Source organism: Achroia grisella, unplaced genomic scaffold, assembly GCF_030625045.1.
Source record: "Achroia grisella isolate CSIRO2021 unplaced genomic scaffold, CSIRO_AGI_Agris_v1 utg25721, whole genome shotgun sequence".
Taxonomy (NCBI): Eukaryota; Metazoa; Arthropoda; class Insecta; order Lepidoptera; family Pyralidae; genus Achroia; species Achroia grisella.
Window position 1 is genome coordinate 32,307 of NW_026712748.1, and position 14,310 is coordinate 46,616.

A 14,310-nucleotide genomic window follows, 5' to 3' on the forward strand; every position below is an offset into this window, starting at 1 on the left:
GATTTGTATAAAATCGTGTATAAATCGCGTAATTATTATTATTACTCGTCGTGACAGTTGTGGCTCAAAACGGAGCAACATTTATATATGGTCATCTGGCATTAGATCAACAAAAGGCCTCCGGATCAACAAGTGAAAAAGGATCAACAAAAAACTACCTATACGGCACGTCTGAGCCACAAAGTGCCCAAGGGGATATTTATATATATATATATACACACATTCCTATAATAACCATGTTTAAAGGTTGTTGAACGTTAATCCAATAAAATATATAATAATAGAAGCATTATTCGAAGCATTATTCAACCCATTTTATGGCCACAAGAAAAACATCGTAAACAAATTTTCACAAAAATCCGCCGAGTCAATATTTGCGCGTCGACCTAAAAGTTGTTCGTTAAGGAAATATAGAGGCCACTTTGTGAACTTTTCTTTACGACGAAAATAAATGTTATGTCAGCAATCGTCTTTAATACAAACTTTAATTTGCAGATCTGTGCATAGCAACTAAATCTAAACAGTCTAGACCTAAGAAATATAAATCTATGTCCCCAGAAATAGCAACGCCTCTATACTGTTAGATTTTATTTATGGCTCTTAGCATTTTCCATCAAGTACGCTATGTTTTCATACTTGGTATCCTATGCCCCATGATAGCTAAGTTGTCTATACTTATAAAATCATTCGTTCTTACTCAATAAACAAACAAAAATAACAGCTTTTTGACTAAGACTTTATTTTGTAAAGTCCAAAAAGCTGACATTTACAACATTTTGATTGAACATTTATAAGATTTCTTAAAAAAAAATTATTATCCGCTATCTATCTTATAGACTCCATAAGTAGAAAGCCGTGACCCACAACTAGTATGCTATATATATATATATGTATATAGTAGCTTTAGGTATATCACTACATAGTTATGTCTTTAGAATGGAATACTTTAACATTTTATAAAAAATCCTATTTTAATTAAGCATGTACGTAAAGTTTTCATAGTAAATTTTTGTATACAATGTAATATGTAAACAGATATCCATACATTATCAGTTAATAATAATTTAAAAAAGCAATGAAATAAAAAATAAACAAGAACACATTCTTACACATTGCTATAAGGAAATAAATTAGAGTAAACGAATTGAAATCAGAAACTGTTTATTTCCCATTAAAGAAATATATTCAGATATTTTTACATTCATCAGCTTCGTCACTTATAAGAAACTCTGTAATGGTGTTACGTTGAAAATAAATTTATTTACTGTAATGAATTATAAATGAGTCGCAATACAAATGCGTCTCATTTATAATTCAACTTCACTCGTAAGAATTTGCAAACACACACTTTTCCCATTAATTAAACATGTTCCAACTTGCTTTTGGATAGAATACTTATAGCAAATTCTATTTATTTCTTATTAGTGTAATTGGAATAGCAAACAACCTGACAGCCTACAAGCAAAGTAATATCAAATTGAGTTACAATTAAATTAGTAACATTTACACATTTTTGTTTTTTGCCATAAGTGACGGTAATACTTACCCCTAGGTGGACTGTCAACTTGGACTATTTCAATTACATAAAAAAATATATAAAAGCCCAGTCTAACTATATCTAGGCAAAATAATATTGAAAACATGGAAAGTATTTTTAGTTATCTATCATAAAATATTATTATAACATTTCATAGCTGTCACTTAGGAGTAGGTTTTATTAAAAACATAACATTAAATCTTTCATGTTTTTGGAATTTTGTATCCAATTGCCCAAATATTAATAGAAATTATGTAGCACCTACTTATTAGCATTACTAAAGAAAACTCTTTAAAATAATGATTATTAAGTTTTGATATCAGTTATCAGAACAGGTCGAAGTAACTTTGATATAACAACAATCTTGGGACCTATTCTAAGAAACTCGGTCATTGCTATTTTGGTTCTACAAATTATATTATGATGTTATGTGGAAACTCTTGGAAACTTACTTGAAACCTCTGACTTTACAATTGGACACAAATTCGTTGAACTAAAAAATCATCTGAGGAGTGGGACTTACGTTATAAATTGAACATTTAATTCATTTTATGACATACTAGTGGCTTGCTATGGTTTCCTCAGTGTGCTTATAACTTTATGAGCATTTTTACATAACAGCATAACATATTGCCCAGCTGTTATCCTTTCCGTCTTTTTTTAGGGAAAAGATAACCTACTACTACCTTAATGCAGAAGCAACTACACTTCTGCATTAAGGTCCAGAAAAAAATCTGTGTTCCCTTTCTTTAACATAATACATAAATACAATTCTTCTCTACTGTTTTTGTTATCTAATTACCCTAAATTACTGGATCAATTTGGAAATATCGTATCTACAAAGGATTTCAGGATGATTAAAACTAATGTGGATCCTGTACGTAAGCATGTGCTTACTAATTCCAACATAAAAATAATCAATTATCATCATTGCATCCATTCGTAGTCCACTCCTGAACAGAAACCTTCCCCATGGACCACCATAAGTAACAGTTCTGACCCATTAACTCTCTGCAACACATTTGACGTCATCGTATTCGGCGCTATTCGAGATCCTTTCTTTCCCAACTAATATCAATATTCAATAGCAATAAATATTCAAAGACAGACCCATAGTTGTACTACTTAACTATCGTACTCCCAATGCTCTAGTTCTAATTTATGCAACAAGACCTACAGTTTAGTTTGTTCCACAACGGTTCCCACTTTTAATAGTTTTCCCATCTTCGTTTAAACTTGTTTATCATTAAAAGTTTTATTTATCAGGCAAGACAAGCGATCGGATTCGTTCTCATAAGACTTAGCACACGTTATGTATTAAATAGCGTAAATATACTCGTAGGTAAATAAACTTTAAATTTAATTTTATAAACGTAAAGAATACCCTTAATATTTTGTGTGTAATACTATAATTATATATAATTTATTATCCCAAAAGAGAGATGTAAAATTCTTATATAAAACTATTATAAAATGTTACCTTTTCGCGACTAAATGCCTGAACAGATCTTAATAAATTTGATATGAAGGTAGATGATTTCATGAGTACGCATATTGGCGAAGACGCAGGTTACAGGACCCACATGATAGAAAATGGGTACTGTCATTTACAAACAGGGATTTTACCATAGATGCTGTGGTGGTGCACGTTTCTATATGACCTAACAAAAATTTATAGAAATAGTAGTTGTCCTCTTAACTTCCTTTTGTTTAATGAGCTGTATTCATTATACAAAAGGAGGTAAAGGATGCGAGACACGTAGCTGGAACCCATTTCTCAACTAATGTAAAATTTTAAGAACTTAACATAAGGTAGTTACTATAACATTGCATATAAGTATATCAAATGAAATTATATGTCCAGTCTAATATCTAGTAATATACATAAATGCATAGTATGTATGTTATTACTCCATACTTCCAGTTCTGAAATACCTATATTTTGGAAGTCAAATACTTGATTAGAGCAGACCGATTCTATAAGCACCAGTAGTTCAGGAATATAAAAAGACGAATGAGCCAAACACAACCAACTTCATCCACATTTTGAAGATCTAAAATCTATTTATTTTCGTCATTTATAAGATACTAATAATATCGCTCCGCTCGTTAAATGAACTCAACTTAGAATAACTTTAGCGGTGCAATGAAGTCTCATTGTTTGGAAGATTTAACGCTGCATCAGTTTGTTTGGGCTACGTCGACAGCTTGCAAACGCTTCAATACAAAGCCTCGCTCAGTTCTCAGGGTACGTGAATCAAATATTTGCGACGTGAATTTATTCGTCTCAATTTTTATTCTCATTTCTTAACTTCTTCTGTAGACAATATTGATAAATACAAATTCATTTCATAATTTTTTGAAGGCCTCGGTGGTCCAGCGGTTTAGCAGACCGCCTGACCTGAGTCGAACACGCGACCATCGTGTTCGATTCCTCGCATGGCACGAACCTTTGTATTAAAGAGTATAATTGTTTGTATCCGAATGTTTTCTATGTATTTACGAAAAAAATATTTATCTATGTATTAATTGGGAGGTCCGTTGCTACTACGTGGGCCGGTGCTGGCAGGGAGCCGGTCTAATTCCTTGCCATCAGATATGTTGAAGCGTAAACAAGTCATATATGGTAAAATAATGTCTAATCTATGGTAATAAACAAACGAAATTTCAGAAGTAGAATTAACACTTAGGTGTACAAATATTTTTTTATTTAGATTGATTTTAGTATTTTTGAGTAACTGTTTGAATAAATATTTATTTGTTCCTCCACAAACTTTACATAAAATATACTTAGACTAATACACTTACAATTAATACATATTCAGCCGTTTTGTAGTAAAACAATATCAACATACAGATATAATTATAAAATAATAATATAAAAAAGCGACACTTCTGATTGAGTCAGGAATTCTTTGGATATGCTTACTAATTTTCAACACGTTGATACCTTACTTATGTCGGATGTAGTTCAGGGTTGACAACATTAAATAAAGTAGTCTAGAAACTCTTATATTGACTCAATATGACTCTGCAATCTCTTATATATAAATTGACAGTAACAAGAGGTTACAGTCAAGGTTATTACTTAGTACCTATTCTGTGTACGCTATTTTTTTTTTATTGGGTTGTTTGGGCTATTGTCAGGTGTTTGGACCTGTAGCACTGCGACCTATATAGATCTATTGCGCTCCTTTTTCAGAGTTCGCTAGCTAGAGCTCCGTCAGATACAAGAATTGAAGGATATTCTTAGGAACGATGTTTTTTATCTCGTGACATTACGTTTATGCATGAGTAGACTACAACCACATAAGATGTGTAGTGGCATATCCTCTTCATTTTGGAAAAATCTGCAGATTGTTGTTGTGCACAGGCCTAGGTTTGCCTGTGTACACTAACAATAAGGTGCAGAATGACCGCAATGAAAAATTTACACATAAATTTCCGTAAGTCGAAATCTCGTATAAAATTGGTCGCGGATTTCGATATCGTATTTCGACTATTGAAGAGCTTACCCATACGAGGATTCTCATATGATTGGCAACCATGCTGTAGTCTACCTTAATCAATCCGTACTTCAATGGTTTAATAGAGCGCCCGCATCTCAATAGACGTAATAGAGTAGCTTTGAACACATTGCTATAGGATACATCGGCTAAGAAATTGAGTTCAATACGTCGGTCTATCAATACAGGGTCCATTTGGAAGGCTTTCAATATTACCGATAACCAGTATTATGAATACACAACGACCCAGCAAATAATAACTATTATTTTTTATAACAATTTTAATAAAATATTATTATTTCCAGTTTAGTTTAGAAGCTACAGATTTAATGGAGAAGAACTACAGAGAAACACAGCTAATTATATTTTAATTAATAATCATTATTATCTTATTAAATTGTTGTTATATAGTTGGATAGAAAACAGGTGATGTCACATCTGATGGTAAGTAGTAAGTCTTATATATATAAATGTATATTACATGATAACATGATGACTCATGCATTATCAGTGGACTGAGATGTCATGACTCTCATACTGTAACTTCACTGAATAATCTCGCCGTATAATAGAAATATACTTTTACAAAGCAAGCTGTATGGCGTCTGAAATGAAAATCGGAAGTATCACATAGAATTAATTTACAATACCTACTGCGGTGTTTTAGAGGCCATATCTAGGATATTCCTTAAACTAATTATTAATAATAATAATAATAATAATAATAAAACTCTTTATTGTGTACACATAAAATAATGAGAAAATACAGTAAATAGTAAAATAATAACAAAAGGCGGTCTTATCGCTAAATGCAATCTCTTACTGACAACCTAGAAGAGAGGACTTATTTACATAGAATAGGGTAGGTGGTACACATAAGACACTATTTATTATACTACTAGATATACATACTTACATTAGGGATAAATATATAAACCTACATATATACATACATATATACTACATATTGGAAGAAATGAGAATAAAAAAAAAAAAAAATAAAAAAAAAAATGTACTATGAAGAGAGATAATGAGATCTTAGTCTATTTTTAAATGATGCATGTGTTTGAGCTGATCGAATGGAGAGTGGTAGAGAGTTCCAGAGGCGAATGGCTTGGACAGTGAAGGAGTTGGAATAATATGTGGAGGAGTGAGCAGGGATCGTCAAACATAGGCTTCTGGTACTACGCAAAGCAGAACCGGGGGATTTAGTATGAAATTGGAACTTGGTTTTTAGATATTCAGGGGTGGAGGGATGGAAAAGAATAGAGTAAAGGAGGGATAATATATGAAAATTCCTGCGAAGACGAATGGGAAGCCACTTGAGTTGACTGCGAAAATTGGAAATGTGGTCATACTTACGGAGACCAAAAATGAATCGTATGCACATATTTTGGAGTCGCTCAAGTTTATTTAATTGCTCTTCAGTGAGATTTACATAGCAGGAATCCGCATAATCTAGGATTGGAAGTAGTAGGGTATGTGCGAGCGCAGTCTTGGTGTCAACTGGCAGGAAGTACCGTAACCTGTTAATGCTTCCGATAGCAGCAAACATTTTACGACTCAGGTGTGATATTTGATGCGACCAGGACAAGGTTTCGTCAAAATGAATCCCAAGATTTTTTATCTGAACGCAGTATTCTATGTCGTGACCATTAAAGGAGACTGGTGGAAGACTATTCAAGTCTAATTTAGATAAATAATATGGACTTCCGATAATGATGCACTGTGTTTTTTTTGGATTCAGTAATAGGCCATAAGCTTTACTCCAGTCAGAGATATATGCGAGGTCAAGATTTATATCGCGAACAGCATCGGTAATATTACACAGAGCAGCATGTGAGTAAATTTGTAGGTCATCTGCATATAGGTGGTAGGATGAACGAAGATGAAGGGTGATAGAATTTATAAATAAAGCGAAAAGAAGAGGAGATAATACGCCACCCTGAGGTACGCCCGCAGTCGTTGTGCACCAGGATGAACTGATATCATCGATACGAATACGCTGCCGACGCCCATACAGGTAAGTCCGAAACCAATCAATCACCGTTGGAGATATGTTAAGAGAACATAGCAAACTGAGTAAGATGTCGAAATCTACGGTATTGAAAGCATTACTAAAATCCAATAGCGTTAGTAGTGTCAGCTGCGACTTATCCATACCAAGTCGAATGTCATCGGTGATCTTGATTAGAGCTGTAGTCGTGCTATGACCGGGGCGGAAACCAGATTGGAGGGGATTTAGAAGATTATTTGTGTAAAGGAAATTGTAAATTTGTTTATGGACAAGCCTTTCTAAGACTTTAGAAAGGAATGGAAGAATGGAAATAGGACGATAATCTGAAAAACTCAGAGGGTTTTTGGTTTTGGATAGAGGAATTATATGCGCATCTTTCCAGGAAGTCGGGAAGAAGGCTGATGATATGGAATAGTTGAAGATAAAAGTAATGGTTGGTAGGATAATATCAAGGATGGGAACAATCATAGCACGACTGACATTATCATTTCCCATGGCATTCGACGATATAGCAAGTATATTTCTCTTAACATCACAATCGGAAAATTGAGTAAAAGAAAATGAAGATATATCAGGAGTTGATAAATTGGAAAGAATATTGATTGTGCTTAATTTGTCATTGTTGTCAAAACCAACGGAAGAGCAGAAATGCCTGTTAAGGCTTTCGAAGTCAATATCACATTTAGCGGAATTTTGAGCTTTCCCAACTCCCAATGTTCTGAGAAATTTCCAGACCTTAGCTGGATCACCGTTCTCTACAGATTTGTGAATGTGGCGACGTTGTGCATGCCTACAAGCCCTATTGCAGAGATTCCTTGCTTCAATGTAATATTCACGATATTTATCAGGATTGGATCTAAATTTAGCCTTGGCCTTATTCTTTTTAACCTGAAGAGCTTTAATCTCATCAGTCAACCAGGGAGCAGGAAGATGTTTAACTCGTACTGGTCGAACGGGTGCATGTCGGTCGTAAAGTTCCAGCAAAATTGAGTTAAACAAATTAATTTGGTCATCCACAGACGTTGCTTTGTGAACAGATTCCCAGTCCGCGACAGATGCATCGTTACGCAATTTTGTCTGATCTATACTACCAAAACTACGCCGCATTATAACTTTGTGTTTAGGTTTAGGAGGTCGGATTTTATAGGAAAGATAAATGAGATTGTGGTAGGAGAACGCATCTGCAGGACACTGACCATGCCTAGTTACATGATTAAGGGAGGAGACAAACATAAGATCTAAAAGAGAAGGATTGCAGTTTGGAAAGAAGTGAGTAGGCTGTGAAGGGAGAATACTTAGGTTACATGAATTAGCAAGACACATGAGGCGGTTGGCCCGGTGGTCGTTTTTCAGTAAACATGTATTAAAATCGCCCATAAGAATGGTATGATTAAAGGAGGGGATAAGAGTTTCTAGGGTGTTTTCAAGGAAAGAGAAATAATCAATCGAGGACGAGGGACTATAAAAAACGCCTAGAAGAGTTTTAGAGTGCAAGAAATCAACATTAATAAAAATAAATTCTGGTTCTAGAGAAGGGTTGGATGTATCAGAGGAGAGGATAATTTTATAGGAAATATAATCACGAAGGTAAATGGCAACTCCACCACCACTCCCCTTAACACGATCATTACGGATCAGGCTAAAACCGGGCAAAGAATAGGAGACAGAAGGAAGACAAGGTTTTAACCATGATTCCGAAATCAAAACGGCATGCAAATTATCAACGTTAAAAGATGTTAGAAAATCAGGAAAATGGGCCGGAATACTTTGAGCATTAATATGCACCACATTAAAATTTTTCGCGGTATTACCAAAGTTAATATTTAAAGTTTCATTAAGGGGAATAAAATCATTATATGTAGAATTATAACTAGAAGACGAACTCGAAAATGAAGAATAATGTTCCTCTTCCAACATATATTTATAAACTAATTAATAAAAATAAATAATATAATAAACAAATAATAGCTAAATAAATATAACTGTTACAAAAGTTATATTTATCAAATATTTCAAAATTATCATCTACCTGCACATATAGATCTCCAGTAAAATATAAATATTTTTACAAATAACAATATTACTAAAGTTTTAATATACAGAAACAAAGAAAAAAAAAAAAATAAATAAAAACAAAATTCAAGTATGTGAACGGAACGTCACTAAGAAAATTATTTTAAGTGCTGACAACACTAATCAAGACAGACAATGACATTTAAATTTGACACTATACAGATACACTTGACATTCACTTGACAGTTTTAAATACACAAAGATTTCTTTAGCATAATTGACATTTGATCTAATTGTTTACGAAAAATATATTTAAAACATAATTCGTAGGTAAGATAAAAAATAAGAATTGCTAGGGTAAAACAAAATAGAAGGTGCGTATACTACAGTGATACAGTAACAAGAAAACTCAACATAAAATAATAATGTACAATAACTACTTTCTATGGCGTTTAGATCGAGCCGTAGCAACAGAAGGGTCTTTGGCAATAACTGGGGTCGATGCAGATTGTACTGCTGTGGCTGGCAAAGAGCTAATCAGCTGATTTAGCTCACTACAACAGCTTATGCGATGCCTTATACCAACATCATCAGCGACAACGATGTAGCCATCATGCGACCAACACTTTTTAATGCCAAAGTGTTGTCGAGCTGCCATGAATACTCTGTGTCTGGCCGCAGTCATAAATTCTGACATGGTGATCCCGCTGCCCTTAAGTTTAGTCTTAGCATACCATACCTCATTCCTTACGTCTAAGTCGCGGAACTTCACAACTATTGGACGAGGCTTCTCTTTTAATGATCGACCAAGACGATGACACCGAGAGATTTGCCCTGCAGTGAAGTCCTCTATGTCCAGTTTGTCCATAATGACCTTTGCTACCACCTGGGCTACAGATTCCTGTTGTGACTCCGGCACTCCATGCAGCAACATCATTTTGCGTCGACTACGCATCTCCATCTGTTCTTGTTGGCGGGCGATAATTTCCACTTGCTTCTGAAGACTAGTGAGTGCAGTTGTGATAAAGCTTCGGAAAGTGACAAAATCAGATTCAAGTGAAGGCACAGTAGCTGGTGTGTTGTTCGCCTTCTGCAACTGGTTTTGGAACTCAGCCATAGTCTTATTAAAGTGCTCCATCATACCCGCCATTGTATTGTGCAGTGTGTCCATTTTATAGGATATGGAGTGAAAAGATCGAAAGGAAAATTATCACAGCAGGTAGAGAATAGATTAAATTTAGAAATGCATATAAGTAAAATTAAAAATCTTTGTGTTAAATAATTAACAAATAAATTTCAAATAGAGAGGTGTAATATTCGTCTATTGTGTTTCACAGCTACCCAAAAAAAAAAAAAAAAAAAAAAAAAAAAAAAAAATTATTATTAGTAACTTCTTTATAGTAAAATATATTTATTATCAACGTTGGTAAACCAGATGTAGTCAGACGTTTTTTCAATTTTCAACTTTAACTTGTCTACGTCGCTGTGAACGCAACACTTGGTATGGCTCACATTTTGAGGCGTCTCTACCTCCTCTCGATTCAAAAATAATGTTTGTAATGTTTTTTGTATAATTCAAAAATAAATATATGAGAGTTTTCAGTTACATGTAATATACATTACAAATTAACTAATACAATACAATAAGAGTAAACTGCGTATACAGAGTAGTAATACAAAATGACTCATATAATCATAATTTCTAATTTCTTTAATTCACATCTCAAACATCACGGTCTTATAGCAACTTCTATTAAAAAAAAGTAATTACTTTTTATATTGAAACTTATTTTCTGATATTTTATTCTACATACGACTATATTTGTAATAACTCCATACTCTTGATACATTTGAAACTCCATTTTTATTGTTCTAACCATGCCCATTAAGGATTTAATATTATACGTATACGTAAAGCGTATTAGTTATGAGAGGGATCTGTTTTCTACGCAGACGCTCATTAGTGGATATCAGGATAAAGAACAAAGAAGCTGATGTTTTCTGATAAATCCAAAAAAAATGCTAGTATTTACGTTGTCTTTGGTATCACTTTCGTTGTAGAAAATCAGTTTCAAACAAGTAATAACGATGTTTTATGTGTAAAAACAGTAAGTCTTTATTTATATTAAAACTTTCTTTAATAATAATAATTTGACGGCGTCGGTGGTCTAGCGGGTTAGCCTTATTTCCAATGGTTACGGGTTCGATTCCTCACACGGCACAAAAATTTGTATTCATGAGTATTTGTTTATATATAAAGGTCTGTTTTCTATGTATGTATTTACGAAACCAAAATATTTATATGTATTTGTATTAGTTTACTAGTACCTAGTGAGTTTATAGATTATAATCATCTTATAAACATTTGACATTTCAGAGTCATAAAGGTATCCACCTAATGGTAAGTATAGTAAAATAATGTAATAATTTTATGAAACAAAACATAATAACTAACTGAAAGTAAAATAAAACAAACTGTTTTATTCACCACTATCTGATCCGTACAACTTCGTCTGCATCACATTTTCCCCTTTTAGACAACATTTCATATCCATTATTTTATGATTTTACTCATATTAGTAGTTTCTTATTTCAATTACATAAAATATTGGCATCATAAATAGTACGAAAAATAAATTTAGAACAAATTTAGAAAGCTAACTTTGAAAATTATTTAAACTAAAACTTAAGAATCCATTTACAGAACTATTCATCTAATCATTTCTTATGTACTATATATACTATATATACATAGTATATATGGAGAAATATATATAATATATAGTGTAGTCATTATAATCGAATCAAAAGAAATTCTGGTAAATGGAATACGAATTATATTCGGTAACCCGCATTGGAAATAGGTCCATTTACCTAATTCTACTGCTTACATAAATAATGAGGCACCATTTATCAAATATCTTCCTGATTTGCGTCTACAACTTGTTTCTAATAACGCGTTATATTATTTCCATCATTTCTCTTAATAATTTTGAAACGGTTATAAATTTATATTCTTATACATATTTTTAAAATCACTAGTATCCTGACGACTTAGGCGTAATGCCGGTTAGTCAGGGAGAGAAACACCTCAATGCCTACAATATTCACAATTATCTATCTCTTATTTGTTTTTATAATAATATCCACACTTTCGCTCCAAAACTCCCGCTGCCTCCGTTCAATCGTCCGTCATCCACTTGTCAATGTCACATAGATTACTTTGGCTCTGGCCTCTGACGTTCCGTTTCAGGTTACATGATTATTGACTTTACCATTTTTAATTAATGGTGCGTCACACGATAGTTAACAGTCGGCCATCCTGCAATAGTGTCTGGCCCAGACACATAGGTAACTGATGAGCGTAGTCATGCTTATCAAAGGATATAGTGTCTACAGGATCATATAACAAATACTTAACTAAATAAACTAAAGATACACATTACTTTCATAACATTGACTATCTTAGTATACTGTCAAAGGTTTACAATCTAAAATCAATACTAACAGAGCTAAGTTTCGGCATGCATTCAGAATGCACAAAATATAACATAACATATATTAATTTACATAATCCAAATCACCCAAAAACATTAACAACCTTTTAGAGTAACAAACAATCATTTGGCGGTGATTGACTTCTATGAGTCAGACTGTAACATATCACCATCACAATGTAAGTTTCCGATCTTATGAACATTGCATTTTTTTTTTTTTATATCTCCAAAATAGAACTTGACATTTCTCATCATGAATATTTTAACGGATAAATTTAACATATCACATTACAAAAGGTAAAACTTAATTACCTACCTATATAGAGAAAAAATATAAAGAGAAAGTAATATTCTCGTGACATAAAATTAGAACAAAATCGCTGCCTGCCTTCACCTCACCAATAGAAAATAACAGGTCAATATTATTCAAGTGGTTCTAATACCCTCAATACTACTACTACTATTTTACTTCGACGATACTCTTGATTTACCAGAGAATTATTTTAATATAACATAATTCATTGAATTTCAGTTATGATTTACTTATATTTAATTAACAACAAGGATTAGGCATGCGGCAATCAACATAAAAACCGCTACGCACTTAATCTCCGTTCAATCAGACAACATTGACAGCGCTATGAATTTCAAGTTAGATATTTTCTAAAAAAAACACTGATTTATAAATGATGACATTTATAAATTCTTCAATTTTATAATAAGCTTTTTTTTTTTTACAAAGAAAATATTTTATGACACATTTGATTTCTTTTTCTGGCAAATTGAGTACGGACTCTGGGAGTTTGTTGTAAAACCTTGCGCAATTTCCATAAAACGAATTACTAACTTTCGTCAAACGAACGTGAGTTTAGTAAGCCTACTATTCACTTTATATTTTATCGATGGTATTCGTAGCCACTTCGGCCATCCAACGTTATCGAAGGGCCTCATTCGATATTATCATAACAGTTAACATCGGGTAATATAATAAAATTAAAATCATATAAAATTTAGTTTGAGATACTTTACATACTTAAAATATGAAAGTTGCCACTGACAACTACACATTACATTTCAACATCATGAATTCAGTCTTTGTTATATTTTTCCGCCTTAAGTTGTATCACTTAATTTTTCACACCAGGTACTAGTCAGCATCTCTGCAAACACGGCTGCCTAGCTAATTAGTGAAATACCTGTTAAAACAAAACATTAAAAAAATGCCACCGCTTGCCCACTATGACTACGGTCTCAACAGATCTGGATTTTATTAGACTCAGCCACCGCTTGCCCGCACAAGGAGCTACGGCCTCAAACTGGTCAAATTCTCATTAGACTCAGCCACCGCTTGCCCACACAAGGAGCTACGGCCTCAAACTGGTCAGATTCTCATTAGACTCAGCCACTGCTTGCCGCCACAAGGAACTACGGCCTCCAACTGAAACACATCAAATATTTAACAACTGGTCATTTTCTCAATGAGGCATTCACCGCTTGCGCACGCAAGGAGTTACGGCTTCCAACTAGTCATATTCTTTATGGTACTATGCTATTTTTACTTCAGCCTCAAGTGCTCTACATTGCAACTCAACTATGGGTTATATGCACTCCCATCAAAATTTACTATTACTTTTTATTCTATTACATATCTTTAAGAACTGGATTTCCTGGTTCCATTTTACTGTTGTTGATTTCCTGACTGATACATTGACGTAAAGACAATTGATTAATGACTATCGG

General features: G+C 33.3%; 1 protein-coding gene across 1 annotated transcript; it reads right to left on the minus strand.

Annotated features, from left to right (window-relative positions):
• Nucleotides 1–9,441: 9,441 nt before the first annotated feature.
• On the minus strand, nt 9,442–10,271 carry LOC131842872 (protein unc-13 homolog C-like). The gene has a single exon (XM_059191439.1). It carries the CDS (start codon nt 10,242–10,244, stop codon nt 9,510–9,512), a length of 735 nt encoding a protein of 244 aa, XP_059047422.1. The 5' UTR covers nt 10,245–10,271; the 3' UTR covers nt 9,442–9,509.
• Between the last annotated feature and the right edge of the window lie 4,039 nt (nt 10,272–14,310).